The sequence below is a fragment of the Hyperoodon ampullatus genome (genome assembly GCF_949752795.1).
Source record: "Hyperoodon ampullatus genome assembly, chromosome: 15".
NCBI lineage: Eukaryota > Metazoa > Chordata > Mammalia > Artiodactyla > Ziphiidae > Hyperoodon > Hyperoodon ampullatus.
Genome location: NC_136928.1, coordinates 16,328,552 through 16,350,999, shown reverse-complemented (window position 1 = coordinate 16,350,999; position 22,448 = coordinate 16,328,552). Strand labels below are relative to the sequence as shown.

Genomic DNA, 22,448 nt, shown 5'->3' with positions numbered 1-22,448 from the left:
ATGGAGAAGATAATCAGTAACTTAAGCCACTGCCCTTTTTGTTGTTAAGAATTCAGATGTGTTAAGTGATAGTCACAGAGAGTGTCGAGGTGTTAGACTGAAGTTTTTACAAATGTGGACAGTGATGAAAAATATGTGTTACTTCTTCTCTTGCTTTAGGTAGTCAGTCAATCCAAAGGGCTCTTGGCTGTCCAGCCTCACCTCTCCTGTTTTGAGAGCATGGGGATCATTGGTTTTACTCTTGTTCTGTGCAGTTAAACTTCATTAATATGGAAACCCTAATTAAAAATGTATGATGACATTCTTCCTGAGTAAAATGTTCTTGTATTTCTCTTGCAGAATTTCAGGTCTTATTTGTTGGCAGAGTTCATTATAAGTATTTTCTTCAAACCAGAGATTAATTACTTCCTGGCTCCAATATTTAATATTCCTTATGTTTTTCCCATTACCAATACTATATCTATAGTCTACTTTGATTATAGTGTTCATTCACTTTTACTTGTCTCTCTACCCATTTATACTGAATTTTATGGGATTTATTTGTATTTAATAAAACTATGTTTCAAAATATCCTTTATTTTCTGACTCTCTGCTTCTCTACTTCCCCATGATTATTGACTGAATGTCTACTCTAATAACCTGTATACTTTTAGTTCTTTTACCAGGACAGAATCCTTCTTGAAGTAAGGTAGGGCTAAGGATATAGCAACAGAAAGTTATATGAATTTTTATATGATGCCACAACAGGATTAAAATTCCAAGTTACATAATTCACTGAGTTACCCCTTCTCTTTTTATAATCAGAATTCATTATCAAGTGCTTATTGATATAAGACAATATATTAGGCACTTTATGGAAATGAGTTGAAATTCTAAGATTTCACCATGAAGACTGTTGACATGGATATGTTAGAAGATGAATAACTTTGGTTTTAGAAAATTATCAAACTTGAACGTGAGAATATCTTTGGAGTTCTTTGCGGAGAGTAAGGGGAGGGGAGTTCAGTGCTTCTAGAATATTATACCACAGAGCTGCTGGCCAAGGAGGATTAACAGGCTGCCTGGGTGTGAGTGTGGTGGGGAGGGCCTAGCCCAGGGTACAGGAAGTGAGAAATTCGTTTCAAGTTTTAAGTTGAAACTTTGAAATTTCCTGTGAATTTTGCAGTTTATTCCGTAATAGATCCATACTGGTTGTAGAGTATAATTATTTTTTTTAAATTCACACTTAATCTGTTGGGTAAAGGTAACACCCTGGGATGATTCTCTAGTGTAACCTGAGACTTGGAATATCCCTGGCGCTTCTAGGGGCCCCGGTGCAGGTGGCCTAGTTTGAGAGGCAAAGGGTGGGAGATGAGGACTTGGACTTTGGAGTCATGCAAATTAGGGTTCTGTCTCTGGGTTCATTTTTTTTGTGTGTAAAATAGGGTCAGCAATGCCTGCCTCACGGGAGTTGAAGATTGAAGATTTAGAACGTGTGAGGGACACATAGAAAACCCTCAATGAGTTGTAGTGTCTATCATTCTTACTGTTAGTCCTGTGCCCTAGCGATATCTTTTTTCACTAGTGGAGGTTTCTAGCAACATCACTTTTACAAACCAGCTGAGATGGTAGTTTCTGAATTGCCTACAAATGGCCGCTTTAATCAGCTGCCCTCTTCGCCATAGGGAATTGTCCCTTGGACTTCCCAGGCCTTTTTGGAGGTGCATTAACTCACCCCACTGGAGTGTCACTTAGTGGATTGTCAAGTGCATCTCATGGTCCCCCTGTGGCCACCAGGAATCAATGCACATCTTGTCGTGCCTGATATGCCCTGAGGGAATGAGACTGGCTATGCACAGAGCTGCCTGAACCAGTGACTGGCTGCAGGTTTTTGATTTGGTTTTATTTTTTAATACAGTTAACATTTATTGAGAACCTATTAGGGGCTAGGTGACTATGCTTAAGTACTTCTCAGGACATGATTTCATTCTGTTTTCTGAACAGCTTTGCTAGATGGGAGGTGATCTCCAGATTTCCTGAGTTAAAGCAATGCTAAGTGATTAGTCCTGGGTCCTATGGTATCCTGGTTGGATCGCCGCATTTTCTAAATGCTGAAATAGTCCCAGCTTACACCCGGGGAGTAGGTTAATCGTTGGAAAAACGACATTTATTTTACGATGATGATCAATAGCAATCATAACTGTAACCTTTTTATTATTTATGAGAACAGGAGGATCCAGGACAGGGAGTTTTCTCATTTTATGGATGAACCACAAAGCCAAGATAAGTGACATGCCTGAAGTCACGCAAGCAGTGATGGAGCTGGATCTAGGACCTAGGGCTTTTGACCCTCGTAGGTTGTAGTCTGTCAGTTTTCTTTAAAAAATTTAAAACATTAACTATTATTGTGCAACAGGAGGATTGCAGAGAGTGAAGATTCTGTTACTCAGGAACCATTGTGTGATCATTAGAGTTCTCAGCTTGGAATCTGTGGCTTATTATTTAATGAGCCCCACCGCTTCCCCCTTTAAGTAAGTAACCATAACTCTGTTTCCACAGGCAAAACAAAACCAATGAGGAGGGAGTATAGTTGGAAACTTTTTTCCCTGGAGAAGAACCATATCATTCTAGTGTATTAAATGTCATTTGGATATGGGGGTAATCTTTACAGATACAGTTTAGCCCAGGCAAAAATCTGTTTAAAACAGTGACTGATAAATGAAGAAACTGATATTTTGCATCACTGAGCAAGTTCTTCTTTCTCCTTTCCCCCTGAATAGGAAGAAAGAAGCCTGCAACATCCACCTATGAAGACCGTGTAGACAGTCCTGAATAGTAATTGTGGATGGTGTGGCTGCCAGGCTGCTTCTGCCGAGCATCTGAAATGAACTGCTCCTATTGATTGTTTTGATTGGCCCAGAGCCAGGAGTACTGGATTCACCTGACTTCAGGATAAAAAGAAAACAGTTTTGGTTATCATCATAAACGTATGAACCAGTGTGATGTTGAAATGAGATGAGGCTCCGAAATGGAACTGTAGCCACTGTTTTAGCATTTATCACTTCGTTCCTTACTTTATCTTGGTATACTACATGGCAAAATGGGAAAGGTAAGGAAAACATCTCCAAAAATGTGCATGGCATGTAGTAGGTTTTTTGCTTTGTCAACGGTGCGTAGCTGCTTGAGTTAAATGCCCCTACCATCTGCATGTTGCATGCTATCTGCTGGCGGCCTGCCAGTTTCTTTCTGACACAAAAATGAGGCAGTATTCTTGGATGGAGAAGACAGAATTTCTCATTTGAATGGGGTTTGTTTTGTTTTTGATTTCTTGTAATTGCACTTGGAGAAACATGCTCATCAGTGGTTTATATTATAAATGGCAGCCAAGTCGAGTAATAAAGACTTTTGTTTTGGCATTTTATTTTTTATTATTAAATATCATAAATGTTTAATAAGCTTCCTTGTACCGGATGTTGTATAAAACGCTTAAAAGGGCAGTCGGCGCCTTCATGAAATTTACATGCTGATTATACGAATGATTTGGTGCTGTGTAGTTAATGATTTAACCAGCATGTGCTGACAGATTGCTCTTTAGGCAAAAGTATTTTTGAAGTAAGTGAGGAGAAATTCTGATGTGAAAATTTTAAAAGTTTAAAAATTAATTTTGTTTAGACTATCAAACTGTGTTTCTAAGGAAGGTCATCTGTTTAGTGATTGGAAGTATATTCAGGGCTAATGCATTTCTTTGCTTTGTTTGAAGAGAAAATATTTACAGTGAATTCCTACCCCTACTGTTTACCTGTTTCCTTTCCTTATATTAATCTAGGGAATATTGATGGCAAGAAGAATGGAGGTGAGTATTGTGTTTGGTTTGTTAGAGTCAAGGTAGACTAGTAGTTGTCACCTGGTTATTGGAAGGTGGTGTTGCTGGCATTATTTTATTGACTTGTATGAAAGTAACTGAAAAGATGTGTTCACGACTTAATTTTTCTCTGGTGTGTGTATTGATATGTGTATATCTGTGTGAGTATGTGTGTATATATGAAATAAGTTGATATAAGTGGGAAAACATGTTCTGTGCTTTGAGCAAGTGTAGTATTGTTATTGTTTTTCTCTTTTTCTCTGAGTTGGACTCTAATTTCGGAAGGAACTGTTTGGGGAAAATGAATGAAATACTTGCTGAAGACCTTCCTTCTTTGCAGACAAATATATACATTTTAGATTTCATTTTTTAATCGTACCAAAAGGAGAAGACTTACTTAAGAAGAACTTTGGGGCTTCCCTGGTGGCGCAGTGGTTGAGAGTCCGCCTGCCGATGCAGGGGACACGGGTTCGTGCCCCGGTCTGGGAAGATCCCACATGCCGCGGAGCGGCTGGGCCCGTGAGCCATGGCCGTTGAGCCTGCGCGTCCGGAGCCTGTGCTCCGCAACGGGAGAGGCCACAACAGTGAGAGGCCCACATACCGCAAAAAAAAAAAAAAAAAAGAAGAACTTTGAGTAGTTAATCAAACTATTGCTTGTCCCTGACATGAACAGAACAGATGACTGGCCTTAAAAGTCTACTTAGGAAATAAGAGAATTGACCCTAAGAAGAGTATATGGATTTTTTTCTTATCAGGAAACTTATCTATTCAGAGAGTTATAGTAACAGAAACTTGACCCTTTTTACTGTGTCTTATTTAAAGGATTAAAACTTTTGGAATCTCCATTCCTTTTATCTTGTTTCATATGTAAAGCTATTATAAGCATTATTTTTTTGTGTGTTAAGTTGTCTTTAGAATCAAAATTAATTTCAGAAAATATAAAGATCCTTCCACCATGTAGTATTAGAGATACACACAAAAAGCCTCCTCTCTTTGATTATCACTCTTTGAACAGTCTGTAATCCTTCTGTGCATACTTTTCTGCTCAGTGTTTTGTCCGGACTCTTTCAGGTATCAACAGAGGTCTCCTGTTGTGCTTATGTAAAATCCCCTGTGCTTTAATGCCATCCTTTATGTAACCACTCTGACTGCTGAGCATTTGGATTCTTTCTAGATCATTCTGGCAGTCGGCCTGGATTTTCCAGAGCCAGCCTCATTTCAGATGTTTAATTCTTATCTACTCATAAACCACGTGCTCTGCTTTTTATATTGAAAGCATGGTTTCTGTAATCACCGATGTTTCTGGACTCATAATTTTTAGTTTTCATTCATTCATTGGTCCCTTTCATGTACCTGTCCTGTGCCTAGTACTGTGTTATATGCTGTGAATATGAAAAGGAAGAAGACACTTCACACCTTTGGGAAGCTCAAGGACTAGTAGGGGAAGATACAAGTAAAGAATGTGTTACCATCAGATAGGCTAAGATAGAAGCAGTAACAGAGTGCTGTGGTTGTGCTGTTAGAAGCATATTATATGTTATATATTCTCTCATTTAATCCTCATAATGACCTCGAGAGGTATTATTACCCCCTTTCTATACATGAGGAAACCAAGGCAGAGTGGTAGAGAAACTTGTCAAGATCATACATTAAGGGGAAGAGTGAAGTTTAAACCCAGTAAAGCTGGTTCAGAGATTATGCTCTTAGCTATTGGTCTACTGCCCAGAAGAGCAGAGACCAGGCAGAATAGGGGACAGTAGGCATGTCAGGTGGAGGAGGCTGCTGTGCATCCATGAACTTCTGCAAGGGTGTGGAGCCTTCGTGCTTTGGAATTATGAGATGCTCATTGTGATTGGCACGTAGGATTCCAGGACTGTCCCAGGGTTTAGCTGGTAATCCCAGTGCAGTTCCTGTCATATTTGTCATAGGTCTTCATTTACTACTTGGAAGAATACATGAGCTGGTCCACGGGATTGGCCTAAGTTGAGGAGGATGTCAGAAACCCAACCAGGAAAGCTGGAGTTCAGGCCAGGGTACAGGTTTCTGCAGGGTATACAGGATTCTCACATAAAAATTAGGCAGAATTCCAACTGTGTGGAAAGCACAGGTTGGGAAAGGTGTAAGCAGGTATGAGAGTGGGACAAGGGTAATTACATGTCTTACTTGTGTGCGGGGGTGGGGAGTGGGAGGAGGGTTCTCCTAATGGACTTGCTGTTTTGGTCAGGCACAATCCAGAAGTTTCATTCCAACCTTTTTCCGAATATTTTTCTCTTTTTAGTACTATTTCCAAAATACATTTATATCCATTTAATATAATATTTTTCTTCCAGTGTCCACATTTCGGTCACAACTTGTCTACAGGAGGTCCTTTTAAAAAGGCTATTGTCTTTATCTCTTTAGAACTCTCCCTGACATCTTTGGAAGCAGCCTTGCTTTTTTAATTCTATTTCCATGCTTGCAGACATGTCCTGTTTTTTTTCCCCCCCTGTCAGAAGATGTGGAATTAGTTATGCCTTAAGAGTCCTAGTTCCTTTCAGTAGGAATGATATTAGAGACCAAAATTTTGGTGCCTGTGAGACTCCATGATGGACAAGCGTTGCTGTTGTTCTTAGGAAATGGTCATTGGTTGGTTTTTCCAATTTAACCCATCATGGTGCTGTACCCTACTTTCCTTTCTTTATGAGGTTTTATGGAGCACTAAGACCTTGTCCTGTGTTGATGAGCTCCAGCTCTCTAAAGAGGCATTCCAATATGATTGCAGTTCTGTAGGGCAACTGGGCAGCCTGGGACTTGTTACTTAAAGGAGAATGTGAAGTGGGATAGGAAAAGTTTGCCTACAGGTTTCTCTCTTTCTTCACATGGTGGCACATGGCCAGATGTTACTTGAATTTACCTCTTTGTTGGTACTGGCAGGCTTCAGTGTAGGGAAACTTCTGTTGGCACCTTGATTGCTATTTCAAAGTACTAAAAAAAATTTTTTTTTTAAATTTCTTCACAAATCCTGTGTATGAGTTATGGAAAAAGGAGATAAATGTTCCAGGAAATGTAATATTCCTAAACTGGATGTCTGGTGCCTTGCAGCCATGATAGAGTTTTCCCTGGTACCATGTTGTTCTTTCATTAAGTCAATGGAGGTTAAGTTTAAAAACCTGACCTTCAAGGTTTGTGTTGTGAAGTTTTTTTTTTGTTGCCTCTCCTCATTTGAATTTAGCTCAAGTTGTCTCTTTTGTAACTCTGCAGCATTCCTCCGAATCTTTTATCTGTTCCTGTTTTTCCCCATTTCACTTTTAGTCAGTGATAAGGTTCTATTAGTTTGCAAATAATTTTGCAGAGAGATAATAAGACTGATTAGACCTCTGTTATTACTGTATACTGCTGCTGTTTCAGGAGAAATACGCCTGTAGTTTCGAAGAAGATAAGCGTAGGGTTGGTATTTGGGGATGGTAAAGAATACCATTTGATGGTCTCATTCAGTCCTCACAACAGCTCTAGGGAAATAGATGAGTATTAAGTCCCTGTTTGAAGACACTAAGGCAATTAGTAAATTACTTCATCCCACTCTGTTACCTGACTGGAGAACGATAGAGTGCAGGGTCTAAGCCCAGGTGTGTCTGATGCCCAGGTGTGTCTGATTCCCTGGCTTGGACTATCTGAAGCAGACTGCCCACTGCAGTAGAAAACAGGGTTTCCAAAGAGGGGCTTCTGGAAGTCCCATTTTGTTGGTCACCAAATGTGGCTTCTTCATATACTTTTTCTAAAACAGTATTTTCTTTGATAGTATTTAATCATGTTCTAGCCCTATTCATTTATTTTGCAATTTTTTTTAAGTATGAGGCCTTTTTTTTTTTTTTTTTTTTTGCGGTACGCGGGCCTCTCACTGTTGTGGCCTCTCCCGTTGCGGAGCACAGGCTCCGGACGCGCAGGCTCAGCGGCCGTGGCTCACAGGCTCAGCCGCTCCGCGGCATGTGGGATCTTCCCGGACCGGGGCACGAACCCGTGTCCCCTGCATCGGCAGGCGGACTCTCAACCACTGCGCCACCAGGGAAGCCCCTGAGGTTTCCATTTTTAAGAAATTTAGAGAAAAAAATCCAGTTCAGTTTGGTTCTTTTTAGATTAAAAAGTCAGTTCACCCTGCCATTAGTTAAAGGATACTTAGGTCATGCAAATAATCTGTTGCAAAATTCCCTTTAAATTGAAGTGTCTATGTTATTGGTCGCTGGTATTTCTGGAAGAAATGTGTGTTGACTTGAGTGATGATGGTGGGATTTTGTTTTGTCACAGAGTAACAACCGTTCAAGTGTCTTTCTAGCAACATGTTGCCATAGTTTAAGGTGGATATAACCTTTTCTTTTTCCCAGATATAATTACACAGAATCTTAAACTTTCAGAGTTTAGGTTTATTGCTCTGATGCAGGGGAGGACACATAAATCTAGAGGCTTTTGATTAAAATAAAGCACATAATCAATGACTGTATCAAATTTAGTGTTTCCTTTTATTATGGACCTAAAAAGCAGGCTATTTATTGTCAGTGTGCGAACTGAAAGAATCTTGACATTGAGTAAATCACAGAGGAGGATGTCATAGTCTTGACTTCCATATTTTGGTCTATAACAGAGTTGATTAAGGTGAACCTAAGGCAGCTGGCAAAAAAATTTATAGGTAGTTAGAAAATGTAGGTTTGCAGTGTGGAACTTAAGTTACTTTGGAACCGTTTTCAGTGAATGAGTTATAATGAAGGTCAGGTGTATCATGGAATGTGTGAAATTTTTGACTTCTAACAGATGTTTAAATATTTGGATTAAGTCGTAGAGAAGGTCCAGAAAGAACTCCAGAGATTACACATGACCAGCCTTGCTCTGGCAGAGTTGGACTTGATTCCTTTTTAGAAGTGAAAGCCAAGGTGAATGTAGAGGTTATTAAACTCTTAAGATGCTGTTGATAGTTTTCTTTTCCTGAGGAATAATGGCAGTATTATCATTGGGGAAAAATTAGATCCTAGAGATCTTGGTTCTCTTAGAGCTTGTGCTTGGATTTTGGAAAAGTCACTTTAGCTCTCTGGCTTTGTTTGTTTTGGGTTTGGGTTTGGGTTTTTGGGTTTTGTTTTTCTTTTTGCCTCTCATTTCACTGTTAATGATCATGGAGGAATTTTAAAGATTGGGTGAAGTGCTTGAAGGCAACTTGTAGGCAAACAGTTTTTTTGTTTTGTGTTTTTATTTCCCCCTAAGGACGAAAAGGTGGATCTGCAAGTTACAGAGCTTGATGTTTGGGGACAGATATTAGTTGCGTACTTTGAGAGCATGAGTATTTATAAAAAGAAGCAGTGATTGCTGGCAGCCAGCAAAAATGAACTAGGATTGAGTCTAGACAATGAGCCTCTTAAAGGACAAAGACCATGTCCCCACCCTGCCCGACACCATTTTTTAAAATTTCAAAGTATACAGAAAAATATAATGAATAATATAGAAGTATTCCCCCTAGATTTTCATATTTACTTCCAGTCTTTTCATTTTTAATAAATGAAGCATGGCAGATTTTCCTAAAATCTTTCACCCATTTTTCATCTCCGCCCCCTACCTTGACTGAGGCAAACCATATCATGTCTGTTTGCTCTTCTAGTCCACTTTTTATACATTGATTTATGTATATAAGTATCCAGAAACTGTATGTATGTATGTATGTACATGTATATATCATTTTTTGTGTTTTAAAACATTTAAATAAATCATATTGTGCTCTGTTACAGCAGTACTATGCAAGTATTATTCTACATGTATAACAACATCTTGTCTTTTTCTAAAATAAATTTATTTATTTATTTATTTTATTTATTTATTTTTGGCTGCTTTGGGTCTTTGTTACTGCACACAGGCTTTCTCTAGCTGCAGAGAGCGGGGGCCACTTTTTGATGTGGTGCGCGGGCTTCCCATTGTGGTGGCTTCTCTTTGTTGCTGAGCACGAGCTCTAGGCGCACAGGCTTCAGTAGTTGTGGCTCCCGGGCTCTAAAGTTCAGGCTCAGTAGTTGTGGTGCATGGGCTTAGTTGCTCAGCGGCATGTGGGATCTTCCCGGACCAGGGCTCGAACCCGTGTCCCCTGCATTGGCAGGCGGATTCTTAACCACTGTGCCACCAGGGAAGTCCCTTGTCTTTTTTTTTTTTTTTAATCACATCATTTCAGTGTTTCTGAGGTCCCTCCACATCCTGGAGGTCCCTACTCCATCATTTTCGCAGTTGTCACTCTATGGCCACTTTTTACACCATTCTGTTCTTGGCAAGATTGGTCAAGTTCTTCTAACCTGGCTATATAACATTTTCATTCTTGTTCATTCAGCAGCTTGCCTTTTTGGGTTTAGGTCACAGCATGATCAACGTTACTCTTTTGTCCCTGCATACATGGTAGATAACGTTTAGGACACAGTATCAAAACCTTTGTATTATTTTATCAGTCCCTTCAACATGCACGTTGTAGTCTTTTTTGTAGTCATTTTTAGTGTTTGAGTACACTTAGTTCTGGGTATTGAGTCATAAAAAGTCATAAAAATTTTATTGCTAGTTGATTTTCATTAAGGTCAGACTGTTCCAGGATCACGTATCAGTTATTTGACTCTAGATAATATATATATATATATATTTTTTTTTGCGGTACGCGGGCCTCTCACTGCTGTGGCCCCTCCCATTGCGGAGCACAGGCTCCAGACGCGCAGGCTCAGCGGCCATGGCTCACGGGCCTAGCCGCTCCGCGGCATGTGGGATCCTCCCAGACCGGGGCACGAACCCGCGTCCCCTGCATCGGCAGGCGGACTCCCAACCACTGCGCCACCAGGGAAGCCCTAGATAATATTTTTAATGGACATCATTTATTTCCTCAACAGTTAGGGTGATCATATAATTTCTTGTCCAGACTGGGGCACTAGAGAGCAATTATTGTTACTAGTAACAGTTAGGCTGGGATAACAGTTGTAAACTGGAACTGTCCCTAAGCAAAGGTAAGTTTGTAGTCAGCCTATTAAAGAAGGGAAGGACAATGGTAGAAAATGACTGGCCATGTAAGGACAGAACAGGGAAGCTGATTTAGTCGTGATGGGAAGTGAAGCTCTCAGCGATCAGAATCTTTATGAGCCTGTGTACCTGAGAGTGTGTGATCCAGGGCACTAATCAAACACCAAGTGGAACCAGCCCAGGGCTGCAATTAATTCCTTAAGAAGGAAGTGTACACAAGGGAAGAGGGGGAAATCATTCCCCAGGTGGTGGCAAGCTTCTGCTGAAGCAGTAATGAAAGGAAGTTACCTTTTAGTGTGTTGATTGTGATCTAGAAGGTTAATCAACCCTCTTCTCAAGGGAAATAAGCATTGCCCTTTCTGACCTGATTGGATGAAAGAGTAAAGATAACTTGGGTTTCCTTATCAGAAAACTAAGAGATAAGGTAGAAATAAGACACTGCGGACATCCCCCTGTCACCTTCCTTAAGGGAAGTTCCTTCCTGCCTGTGGACTGTGCCTCTTGTGTTCTTTTGATAAACTGGCCAGAAGTTAATACGCAAACTATAGGGAAGTAATTGAACAAGGCCGCCCCTCCCCCACCCCAGTCTTACTGCTTACACTGCTCGGTGATGAATTCTATCTTGAAGGAAATGTACTAACCCCAGTGATAGGATATTGGTGCTTTATTGCCATGGTGCTCTTTGGTTTGTAAGTAGCTTTCTTCAGATTGCTCCTTTTTCTCTCTTCAGCTCAGTTAATTTATTCATTCACCTTATGCTTATTGAGCATGTACAAGGAACTGTTCCACGAGGCACTGGCAGTATAGTGGTCAACAAGGTAGTTGACATCCTTGCTGTCATAGAGCCTATTTATCCATATCTTCAGTGGGCAGGGGGGTTACACAGTAATAGCTGAACAACTGAACAGCCTAGATGACTTAATGAATATTGACAGTAAAACACCCTAATGCGATGGGCAGTGAGTGACAGAAGGGGGAATGAGGACTGTTTAGATACAGGTAGTCAGAGAAGGCCTCTCGGAGGGGGTGACAGTTGAATGGAGGCCTAAGTGATAAGAAGCCAGACAAGGAGGGCAAAGAAGCCAGAGAAGTAGGGCCAGAAGTAGAAACAGGAAGTACGAAAGTCAAGGGTGAGCTCTTTCAAAAGGCATGTTGAAAGAGCATAAGGAAGAACCAGTGTGGGTGAAGCATAGTGAGAGGAAGCGGGTGTCGGGAGTACGGTAGAGATGGTGTCGTGAGTTCTGTGATAAATGCGAGGTTCTCAGGCCAGAGGTGGAAATGTGCATGTTGTTGGCATATTGAGGAAACTGAGAGTCATGGGAATGGACGAGAAGAATCACTTGAGGGAAGTGTTTGCAGACGGAGGAAAGTTGTCAGTTGTATGGAATGACGCTGAGAGGTTGTGTAAGGTGAGGACGGACCAATTTTATGTACAATTTTTAAGTGTCTCATCCTGACCTTGCAGGGGTCTCCAGGATCTAGCTCATCTTCATCTTTTAAGTCATCACCATCCGAATACTTAACATTAACCGAAAATCGTTGGCCTTCTTTACTCTTGCGGATGTTCCTCTCCTCATCCTCTTTGCCTCAGCTTTCTCTGTTCCATAGGTTCTGGCTTAAACGACTCAGCAGTCCGACAATCTCTAGCTGTCCCTTTGACCCTCATGGCACCTCCCTGCCAGTGTGTCCACTCATGACCTGATCTCAGAACTCCGTACAGAAGTGCCCTCAGCCTCCTAGCAGTGTCTCCCAGGGCATGGCATCTTGGTACCTCTTTACCCTCCTCTTCCCAATGCGCTCAGTTCCCCCTGAGTTCCACCATCATGACTTTTTCATGTTTGTTTCTTCTGGTCCCCCTGTGAAGCAGTGTGGATCTTTGAGTTCTGTTTCCTAGGTGCTTCAATTAAAGCAGTATTATTGCTCTATGTTTATGTGTTGTGTGCTTTTAAATTAAGTAAAAATTTTTATTAAAGTGAAATATGCTCATGGTTAGAAAAAGTTTTTTTTCATAACACTGAAAGGTGATATTGAAAGAATGACATCTAGCTTCATCTCTTTGTACTCTCCTAGTCTCCTGTCCCAAAAGGAGCTCTATTCGGTTCTCTTGGCTGTTCTTTTTGGCATTTCCATGTTTATAAATTGTACGTGTGTATGTATGTAAACTACTCTTCCTTGATTTTGTTTTCACTTTTAGACATCATCTGTGGGCTTCCTCTTGTAGATGAAAATTTAGCTCTTATTCCCTCTTTCCTTCTCATTCTTCCAATATAATAGTTACATCACAATTTTTAGCTAAATCATGACTCCATATTTACATTATTGTGATTGAGTGAATACATCTTACTTCTGAGCCAAGTACTGTACTTGGACCTTTCCTTTATTGTACAACTTTTTGTTTCCCTGGTATTAACAGTTCTCATTCTGGTATAATTTTCTGCATGCCTGCTTTATTCCGGTTCGTTCTCTATGCCATATGTCTATTAGTAGTTCTCTCCAAATGCTTTCATACACCAGATAACTTATCAGTTTTATTTTCTTCCCAGCTGTTTCCTTCCTGAAGCTCTGTGTCCTTCTCCAGTCTGGACTGGTCACACTCTAGGCCTCTGCAGAGCTGTCTTCTGGGTCTGCAGTTGCCATTATCCCGGGAGTTCCCTTTGTCTCCCTCTTGGGAGTGTTTTCCAGATCCCAAGTTTTTCTTCTTCTTGGCTTTTTTCCTTTGCATGTTCTCCAGCAGCTTCCTGAATAGGTATATGTTTGAATATTTTAAAATCCTAGTTTGGGGACTTCCCTGGAAGTCCAGTGGTTAAGACTTCGCCTTCCAATGCAGGGGCTGCAGGTATGATCCCTGGTCAGAGAGCTAAGATCCCACATGCCTTGTGACCGAAAAACCAAAACATAAAACAGAAGCAATATTATAACAAATTCAATGAAGACTTTAAAAATGTTCCACATCAAAAAAATCTTCAAAAAAAAAATCCTAGTTTCACACTTCACTAATGGCTGGCTAAAGAATTTTAAGTTGAAAATTATGTTTCCTCTGAATTTTTAAGAAATGCTTTCACTGTCTTCTAGCAGCCAGTGTGGCTATTCAGTTCCATATTCTTGGTATAATACCTCTACCCCTTTAGAAACCTTTAAAATGTATTTTATCTTCCTCTCTCTCTTTCTCCCTTTCCTCCTCTCCCTCCCTCCCCCGCCCCATCCCCCTCCCCTCCTTTTTCTTTATTGTACTGGCTAGAAACTCCAGTGTAACATCAAATAAAAATGACATGAGTGGACATCCTTGCTTTATTCCCATTAAGTATATGATGTGAATTATAGAGCTTTTAAAATCATAAGCGAGTTGGATTTTGTCAAATGCTTTTTAATGCATCTATTGAAAATCATGTTTTTTAATCCTTTTCTATTAATATGGTATATTAATTGATTTATGATGTTGAACCAACCATACATTCATTACCATCTGAGCCTGGGTATTTTTCTTTGGGAGGATTTTTGAAAAGAACTAACTTTTGGCTTTATTGATTTTTTTCCCCCCAATAGTTTAAGTTGGGGAGAACTGACATCATGAAATACCTGTTTAGATCTTCTTTGATTTCTTTCAGCAGAGTTTTGTAGTTTTCTGTATATAGATCTTGGACATATTTTGTTAGGTTTATACCTAAGTATTTTATTTTGGGGAGTGCTAATGTACATGGTATTGTGTTCTAAACTTTAAATTCCAGTTGTTGCTGGTATATAAGAAAGCAGTTGGTTTCTGCACATTAACTTTGTATCTTGAAACCTCTCTGTAACCACTTATTAGTTCCAGGAGTTTTTTTTATTGACCTTTGGGATTTTCTACATAGACAGTTGTCATCTGCAAACAAAGACAGTTTCCTTTCTTTCTTCTCGATCTGTATATGTAATTTTAATTTCCTTTTCCTGTTTTATTTCAGTATGATGTTGGATAGGAGTGGTGAGAGCAGACATCTTTGCCTTTTTCCTGATCTTAGTGGGAAAGCATCTAGTGTCTCACCATTAAGTGCAGTGTTAGCTGTAGATTTTTTTGTAGACGTTCTTGCTCAAGTTGAGGAAGTTCCCCTCTATTCCTAGTCTGTGGAAAGCCATTGATTTTTTCCACATATTTTCTCTCTCCTCTCCGTCTGGGTATAGTTGGTGATAGCTTATACCATAAGGCTCTGTTCAGTTTTCTTCAGTCTTTTTTTTTTTCTGTTCTTCAGATTGGATAATTTCTACTCCTCTAACTTCAAGTTCACTGATTCTTTCTTTTGCCACCAGAAATCTGCTGTTGAGCCCCTACTGTGAATTTTTCATTTTAGTTACTGTTCAGCTCTAGACTTTCCATTTTGTTTTATAATTTATAAATGTATAATTTATGTTCATTGCATCAGTTTCATCACAGTGTCCTTTAATTCGTCAAATGTGGTTTTATTTAGTTCTTTGATAGTAGCTGTTTTGAAATCTTCATCTCCTAAATCCAACAATTGGGAACGCTCAGCGACATTGCCATTGACTGCTTGTAAATTTTTTTCCCCTGGAGTACGGGTCACACTTTCTTTTTTCTTCGCATGTCTTGTAAATTTTTGTTGACTACTATATATTTTAGATAGTATAGTGATGCCAACTCTAGATTCTTACTTTTTACCCTTGAAGTTGTGGTGGTGGTTTTGTTGGCTCATTTGTTTAGGAACTTGACTGAATCTCTGGAGTCTCTCTCCCACAGTGTGTGACTACTGATGCCCTACACTTTTGGTTTGGTTTGTTTTTATTTTTGAGCCTGGTTTCCTCGAGGGGTTGCATCTGTCTGCACAGCATTGTGCTCAGCCACAGGTTGGTCAGAGGTTGTAGTTAAGCCCTTGGAGCAGTAAGGCTCCCTTCCCTGCTGGTGATGCATGTGGACAGTGGAGCAGTCATACTTGAGGCTTTCCTCTCCCCTGGCCTTGTTCGGTTCCTCTTTGTGAGGGCTTGGGTTCTGCCGGCCAGGCATCTGTGGGTGGCCTGGGCCCTCTCTGGTCTCTGCTGTGCATGCTCATAGCTCCCAGTCAACCTGGGAGATGTGAAGAGCCTTTTAAGCCCCTGTAGCTGTCTGAGTCTCTGGAACTCCCTGTTAAGTCTCTGGCTAGTCTGCAGTGCCCAAGTCCATTGCTCACCCCAAACAGAGCGGCATCCTCAGGCTCGCATAGCTGCCGGCCCTCCCTGTGCGTTTGCCTCTGGATTGCACTTTGCCCAGCAACGCTCCAAATCAAATGAGTCCCCTCCGAGAATCTGCCGGTGTCAAGGCCTGTCTCTGCCTCGTTGAATGTCTGAAATGGTGGAACTGGGGAGGCAAGAAGGCAGCTACTGGCAAGAGAGTCACAGACTACCCTGTTCTTACCCGAAGTGCAGCTGTTTTCATGAATAAACACTTCTCAGTTTGCTGTATGTCTTTGGTTGATGTCCAGAGCGCTGAAATGGTGGGTTTTTTTTTTTTTTTTTTTTTTCCCCTCTTCTGTCCAGCTTTATAGTTGCTTTTCGGGGGAAGGATTTGTGGGCCTCCTCAAACTTTTAGGCCAGTAGTTAGAAGTTCCCTGAGCAGTTTTAAAATGTTCCCTCAGGTGATTCTGATACTCAGCCAGCATTGAGAGCCACTACACCTAGGATTCTTCAAGCTCTAAATACAAACACATAAAATCATAGCATAGCAAAGTTTTTACCATACTGAATTTCTAAAAGAAAAAAGTCTTTAATATCTGAGGTTTTATAAATAAAGGACTAATTTTAATATAGTACCTAAAGAGGGGCTACAGTATAAACCTATTTCCTGCCAAGTTGGCCAGCAGCCTCTCTTGTTTTATATATTAAAGTTGGTAGATTTGGCCCTTGGACTTGCTGTGGTATTATTTTATGTTCAGCTTAGTTGGCCAGCATCCATTTCCTAAAACAGTTTCCTAATCTAATTTTTCCAGGTTGGAAAGCTTCTTAAGCAGTACATGTGCTCTGCTCAGAGAGTGTCTGGAATCTATGCTTGATGTATTCTTAACTCTGAAAGGATATTATTCATGGCTGACATATTAGCGGAGACAAAATTCAGACCATTAGCTAACTGAATTTTTTGTGCTGCTTTAGAAATACTGCCAGTCAGATGTTAGGTATGTGAGTAATTGTCCAGCCCTAGACTCCATTATTTAATGAAGTACATGGATAAAAGGTGCACTGGACCCTTTAACCAGTAGTGGAAAAGAATAGCATAAAAAAAAGATGAGTAGATTAGTCTTACTTAATAAAATATAAATGCATGGAAATCTTAAAGTGCTAATCAATGGCGTCTAGCAGTTAGAGCAATGTTAACATTTTTGGTTATTTTCTTTCTTTTTTCTGGACTAGTGGTTCTCAAAGTTTGGTCCAAGGATCCATGAGGATTCCTGAGACCCTTTCAGGAGGTTCATAAAGTTAGGGCTGTTTTTATAATAGTACTGATGTGTTATTTGGTTATTTCCCTTTTCCACTCTTGTAAGAAATAACAGAACCAGATTTGAGAATTTAGCAGTATTATTAAGCCAGACTTTTTATTAAGCCAGCAAACTTCACTCTATTAAATTTTTTGTTTTAGAAAATAAAGTTATTTTTGATAAAATGTGTTTTTTATGTTAACATGTAATGGGTTATAATTCACATAAACAAAAGGTCTTTAGGGTCCTTTAATTGTGAAGGGGTTCTGAGACCAAAAAGTTTGAGAACTACTGTATTAAATATAAATAAAACGTAATTGACATATTGTGCATGTTGTATGATGTACATTTTTGCTTAATATACCACAAATGTTTCCCATGTCCTGATTTTTAGTGGGTCCATAATATTCCATTGTATAATTAGCATCTTTAGCTTAATCTTAAATAATGCTATGACAAATTTTGTACATATCATTGATCAGTTTCTTATGAGTTTTTTTTTTTTTTTTAATTTAAGAGGATTTGCCTTAGTTCACTGGCATCACTACTAATTACCTGGCATTCTACAAGGCATTGGTAGTTAGAGGAAAATACCTAAATAGGATTCCTGCTGTAAAGAAAAGAGTTAACAACAGATCTGAGATTGCTTATCGTTAGAAAGGTCTGCTTGCAAGGTTGGCCCTTGGCTGGCTTCTGGGAACTTGGCTGGTAAACACTGACATAAAACTTTCCCCACATGCCAGAAGCAGCTCACTGTGCCTAAACTATTTGTACAAGCTGTTTGGTCTGGAATTTTGGTATGTGCTAGGCAGAGGCTGCCTGCATGACCAGCTCCCAGTGACACCCGTGGGCACTGAGTCTCTAAGGAGCTTCTCTGGTGACAGCACTTTGCATGTGTTGTCATAACTCATCGCTGGAGGAATTAGGTGTGTCCTGGACCACTCCACTGGGAGAAGACTTGGAAGTTTGTGCCTGGTTTCCTCCAGACTTACACCCAAGTGTCTTTTCCCCTTGCTGATAACTGTGTACTGAGTCCCCTGTATGCTTCTAGTGAATCACTGAACCTGGGTGTGGCCTCGGGAATTTCTGGCACACCTGCTATCATGGAACTCACACTTTAGAAGGGAAAAGGAGACACATGTGTCATTATAGTGAGTGCGGTCGATGCAAAATGGGAGTGTAATTAAGATAAAGTATAAGATAAAGAGGAGCTAAAAACAGGACAGACGTCAGAGAGAGCTTCAAAGGGAAGACAACCAAAGAGTATTTTGAAGGATGAATGGAATTTTATCAAATGAAGAAAGAGGAGGATGGCTCTGATAAGCAGACTGCCTGAGCTATGAGGGATAAAACTTCTTAGTGTGTTTGGAGAACTCCAAGCAGTATGGGAATGTTGAAGCAAGACATGATCCTGGGCAATATTCAGAGATAACACTGGAGAGTGAAGCAGGGAGCCATTTAAGGGTTTCCAGTTTAGAAAGTAAGCTATGTGATGGTCCAGGGAATAGAGGGGATGCAAGATGGCATGGAGAACAGTTATGTTCTGATCCAGGTGCGGGATTAAAATGAGGGCTTACAGTGGCATCTGTGTGAACAAGAGAGGATAGATGAGCGGCAAGGTAAGCAATTACCTTGTGATGAAATTTTCAGGGTGTATGAACAGCTTCAGCATTCAGAAGGGTGCGTGGGTAGGGCCCAAGGATGTGTGTGTTTTTCGTAGTAACTGCAGCCTCTGCTGTCTCTATGAGGAGGGCCATCCTCTCCGTCCCCCTTACCTCACCAGATAAAGGAGATGTCGCATTGGCTTAACCGTGTAGATGACCCTGTAGGAACTGTTAGAGTGGACTGAATCATGAGATGTTGGGTGAACTCACTGGTCCTTTCTATCTTATGCAGCATGATTCTGAAGACTAGAACCCCTACCCATTGAGGTTTTCTCTAGATAGTGTGGGAAGAGGTGAATTGTGGATGGAAGGAAGTGGTCGTTTCCCTAAACTCTGTCTAAAAACCCTCATTATACCAGGAAAAATAGACATCAGTGTTTACTGTCTGGGTCCAGTGGACGCCTTTTATTTATTTTTATTGTAAGTGATTTTATAAATAATACAGAAATAGGAATAAAGGGACAGTGAAATACAACTCTAATGTAAATTTTAACAAGAAATTAAACATAGCAAAGCCAAAGTTTTATCCTCGTATTTCTGGTTTGGTAGGTATATAAACTGAAATGGGCAACGCCCTTTGAATACAACTGACTGTTCACTAACGGTCATACGTGAACCTGGGATACATCCTTCTTGTAAATTCTAATTCCAGATTTCAAATACATGTCTAATGGGTTCTAGTTCATCATTACTTCTAGTTCTTCTGCACCTCTATCATCAAAACACAAAACTTTTGAAAACGTTTGTAGTTCATAATTTTGTTGAAGAGAGGATGGCCATCTTCTTTGTTCCTTGTTTGCAAAACATTTTCATTATTAAATTTAGAATGATCAATCCAATGAAGTTTTTTCATTTCTGAATCCTCTCTTTCTAGTCACTTTTGTATGCACACAAGCCTTCATGATTTGTCTACTTATGAACCTATCCAGTATATCCTGTTGCACAAATACATCATAGGCAAAAGGATATTGTTACCCATCCTTTTAGCAAAACAGGATGTTCTGTGTTCTTATAGCTCATTGTGATGAGGTCCTTCCAGTTAAATGACTAACTTGATGAAAATGCTGTTTCCTTTTTGTCTTTAGAAATGATTATTCATTCATTGATTCTTGTTTTGCTTGTTTAAAAAATCATCAGTTCTTTTTTGTTTTGCTTTTTAAAAACTATTTAAAAGAATTATGGAATTATGGGAAGCTGCAAAGATAATACAGAGAGATACAATGTAACTTTCACCCATTTTCCCCCAGTGGTTACTTCTTTTTTTGTTTGTTTGTTTGTTTTGTTTTTTAACATCTTTATTGGAGTATAACTGCTTTACAATGGTGTGTTAGTTTCTGCTTTATAACAGAGTGAATCAGTTATACATTATACATATATCCCCGTATCTCTTCCCTGTTGCGTCTCCCTCCCTCCCACCCTCCCTATCCTACCCCTCTAGGTGGTCACAAAGCACGGAGCTGGTCTACCTGTGCTATGCGGCTGCTTCCCACTAGCTGTCTATTTTACATTTGATAGTGTATATATGTCCATGCCACTCTCTCACTTTGTCCCAGCTTGCCCTTCCTCCTCCCCATATCCTCAAGTCCATTCTCTAATAGGTCTGTGTCTTTATGCCCGTCTTGCCCCTAGGTTCTTCATGACCTTTTTTTTTTTTTTAGATTCCATATATATGTGTTAGCGTACGGTATTTGTTTTTCTTGTTCTGACTTACTTCACTCTGTATGACAGACTCTAGGTCCATCCACCTCACGAAATAACTCAATTTCGTTTCTTTTTATGGCTGAGTAATATTCCATTGTATATATGTGCCACATCTTCTTTATCCATTCATCTGTTGATGGACACTAAGGTTGCTTCCATGTCCTGGCTATTGTAAATAGAGCTGCAGTGAACATTGTGGTACATGACTCTTTTTGAATTATGGTTTTCTCAGGGTATATGCCCAGTAGTGGGATTGTTGGGTCATATGGTAGTTCTATTTCTGGTTTTATAAGGAACCTTCATACTGTTCTCCATAGTGGCTGTATTACATTCCCACCAACAGTGCAAGAGGGTTCCCTTTTCTCCACACCCTCTCCAGCATTTATTGTTTGTAGATTTTTTTTTTTTTTTGCGGTACGCAGGCCTCTTACTGTTGTGGCCTCTCCCGTTGTGGAGCACAGGTTCCGGACACGCAGGCTCAGCGGCCATGGCTCACGGGCCCAGCCACTCCACGGCATGTGGGATCTTCCTGGACCGGGGCACGAACCCATGTCCCCTGCATCGGCAGGCGGACTCTCAACTACTGTGCCACCAGGGAAGCCCACGTTTGTAGATTTTTTGATGATGGCCATTCTGACCGGTGTGAGATGATATCTCATTGTAGTTTTGATTTGCATTTCTCTAATGATTAATGATGTTGAGCATTCTTGCATGTATTTGTTGGCAATCTGTATATCTTCTTTGGAGAAATATCTATTTAGGTCTTCTTTTTGGATTGGGTTGTTTGTTTTTTTGATATTGAGCTGCATGAGCTGCTTGTAAATTTTGGAGATTAATCCTTTGTCAGTTGCTTCATTTGCAAATATTTTCTCCCATTCTGAGGGTTGTCTTTTCATCTTGTTTATGGTTTCCTTTGCTGTGCAAAAGCTTTGAAGTTTCATTAGGTCCCATTTGTTTATTTTTGTTTTTATTTCCATTTCTCTAGGAGGTGGGTCAAAAAGGATCTTGCTGTGATTTATGTCATAGAGTGTTCTGCCTATGTTTTCCTCTAAGAATTTGATAGTGTCTGGCCTTACATTTAGGTCTTTAATCCATTCTGAGTTTATTTTTGTGTATGGTGTTAGGGAGTGTTCTAATTTCATTCTTTTACAGGTAGCTGTCCAGTTTTCCCAGCACCATTTATTGAAGAGGCTGTCTTTTCTCCACTGTATATTCTTGCCTCCTTTATCAAAGATAAGGTGACCATATGTGCGTGGGTTTATCTCTGGACTTTCTATCCTGATCCCCCAATGGTTACTTCTTGTGATAAGTTATGTGTGTATAATGTACGATGTCTAAATCAGGAAGTTGACATTGATACCATGCGTGTGTATAATTCTATGCTGTATTATCACAGTGCAGATTCTTGTAACCACCACCCCTAACAAGATGAACAACAATCTTATCACCACAAAGCTCTCCTTTTGTGCCACCCCTTTATTGTCACACCTGCTCTTCCATCCCCCACCATCCCTGTCTCTTGGCAACCACTAATCTGTTACCTATCACTATAACTTTGTCATTTTGGAACTGTTATATAAATGGAATCATACAGTATGTGACCAGTTGAAATTGACATTTTTCACTCAGCATAATTGAGATCCATGCAAGTTGTTGGCTGTTTCAATAGTTTGTTCCTTTTTATTGCTGAATAAGATTCCATGCTATGGATGTTAGTCTTGTGGACAGCATATAATGGGATCATGTATTTTAATCCACTTTACCAATCTCTTTTAATTGGTACATTTAGACTATTTACATTTAATGTGATTAGTG

At 40.0% G+C, this 22,448-nt stretch overlaps 1 protein-coding gene across 4 annotated transcripts in view; it reads left to right on the top strand.

Moving 5' to 3' along the window:
• Positions 1–2,994: 2,994 nt before the first annotated feature.
• The window catches only part of MGAT4A (alpha-1,3-mannosyl-glycoprotein 4-beta-N-acetylglucosaminyltransferase A), a gene marked incomplete at both ends in the record, with an annotated part of 85,592 nt that continues 66,138 nt past the window's right edge, over positions 2,995–22,448 (top strand). For 3 of the 4 annotated variants that reach the window (XM_079721038.1, XM_079721037.1, XM_079721035.1), the window contains one exon: positions 2,995–3,088. In XM_079721038.1, coding sequence (XP_079577164.1) covers positions 2,995–3,088 — 94 coding nt within the window. Of the gene's footprint in view, positions 3,089–3,805; positions 3,833–22,448 lie in introns of all 4 variants that reach the window. The other variant, XM_079721036.1, reaches the window with a different exon arrangement.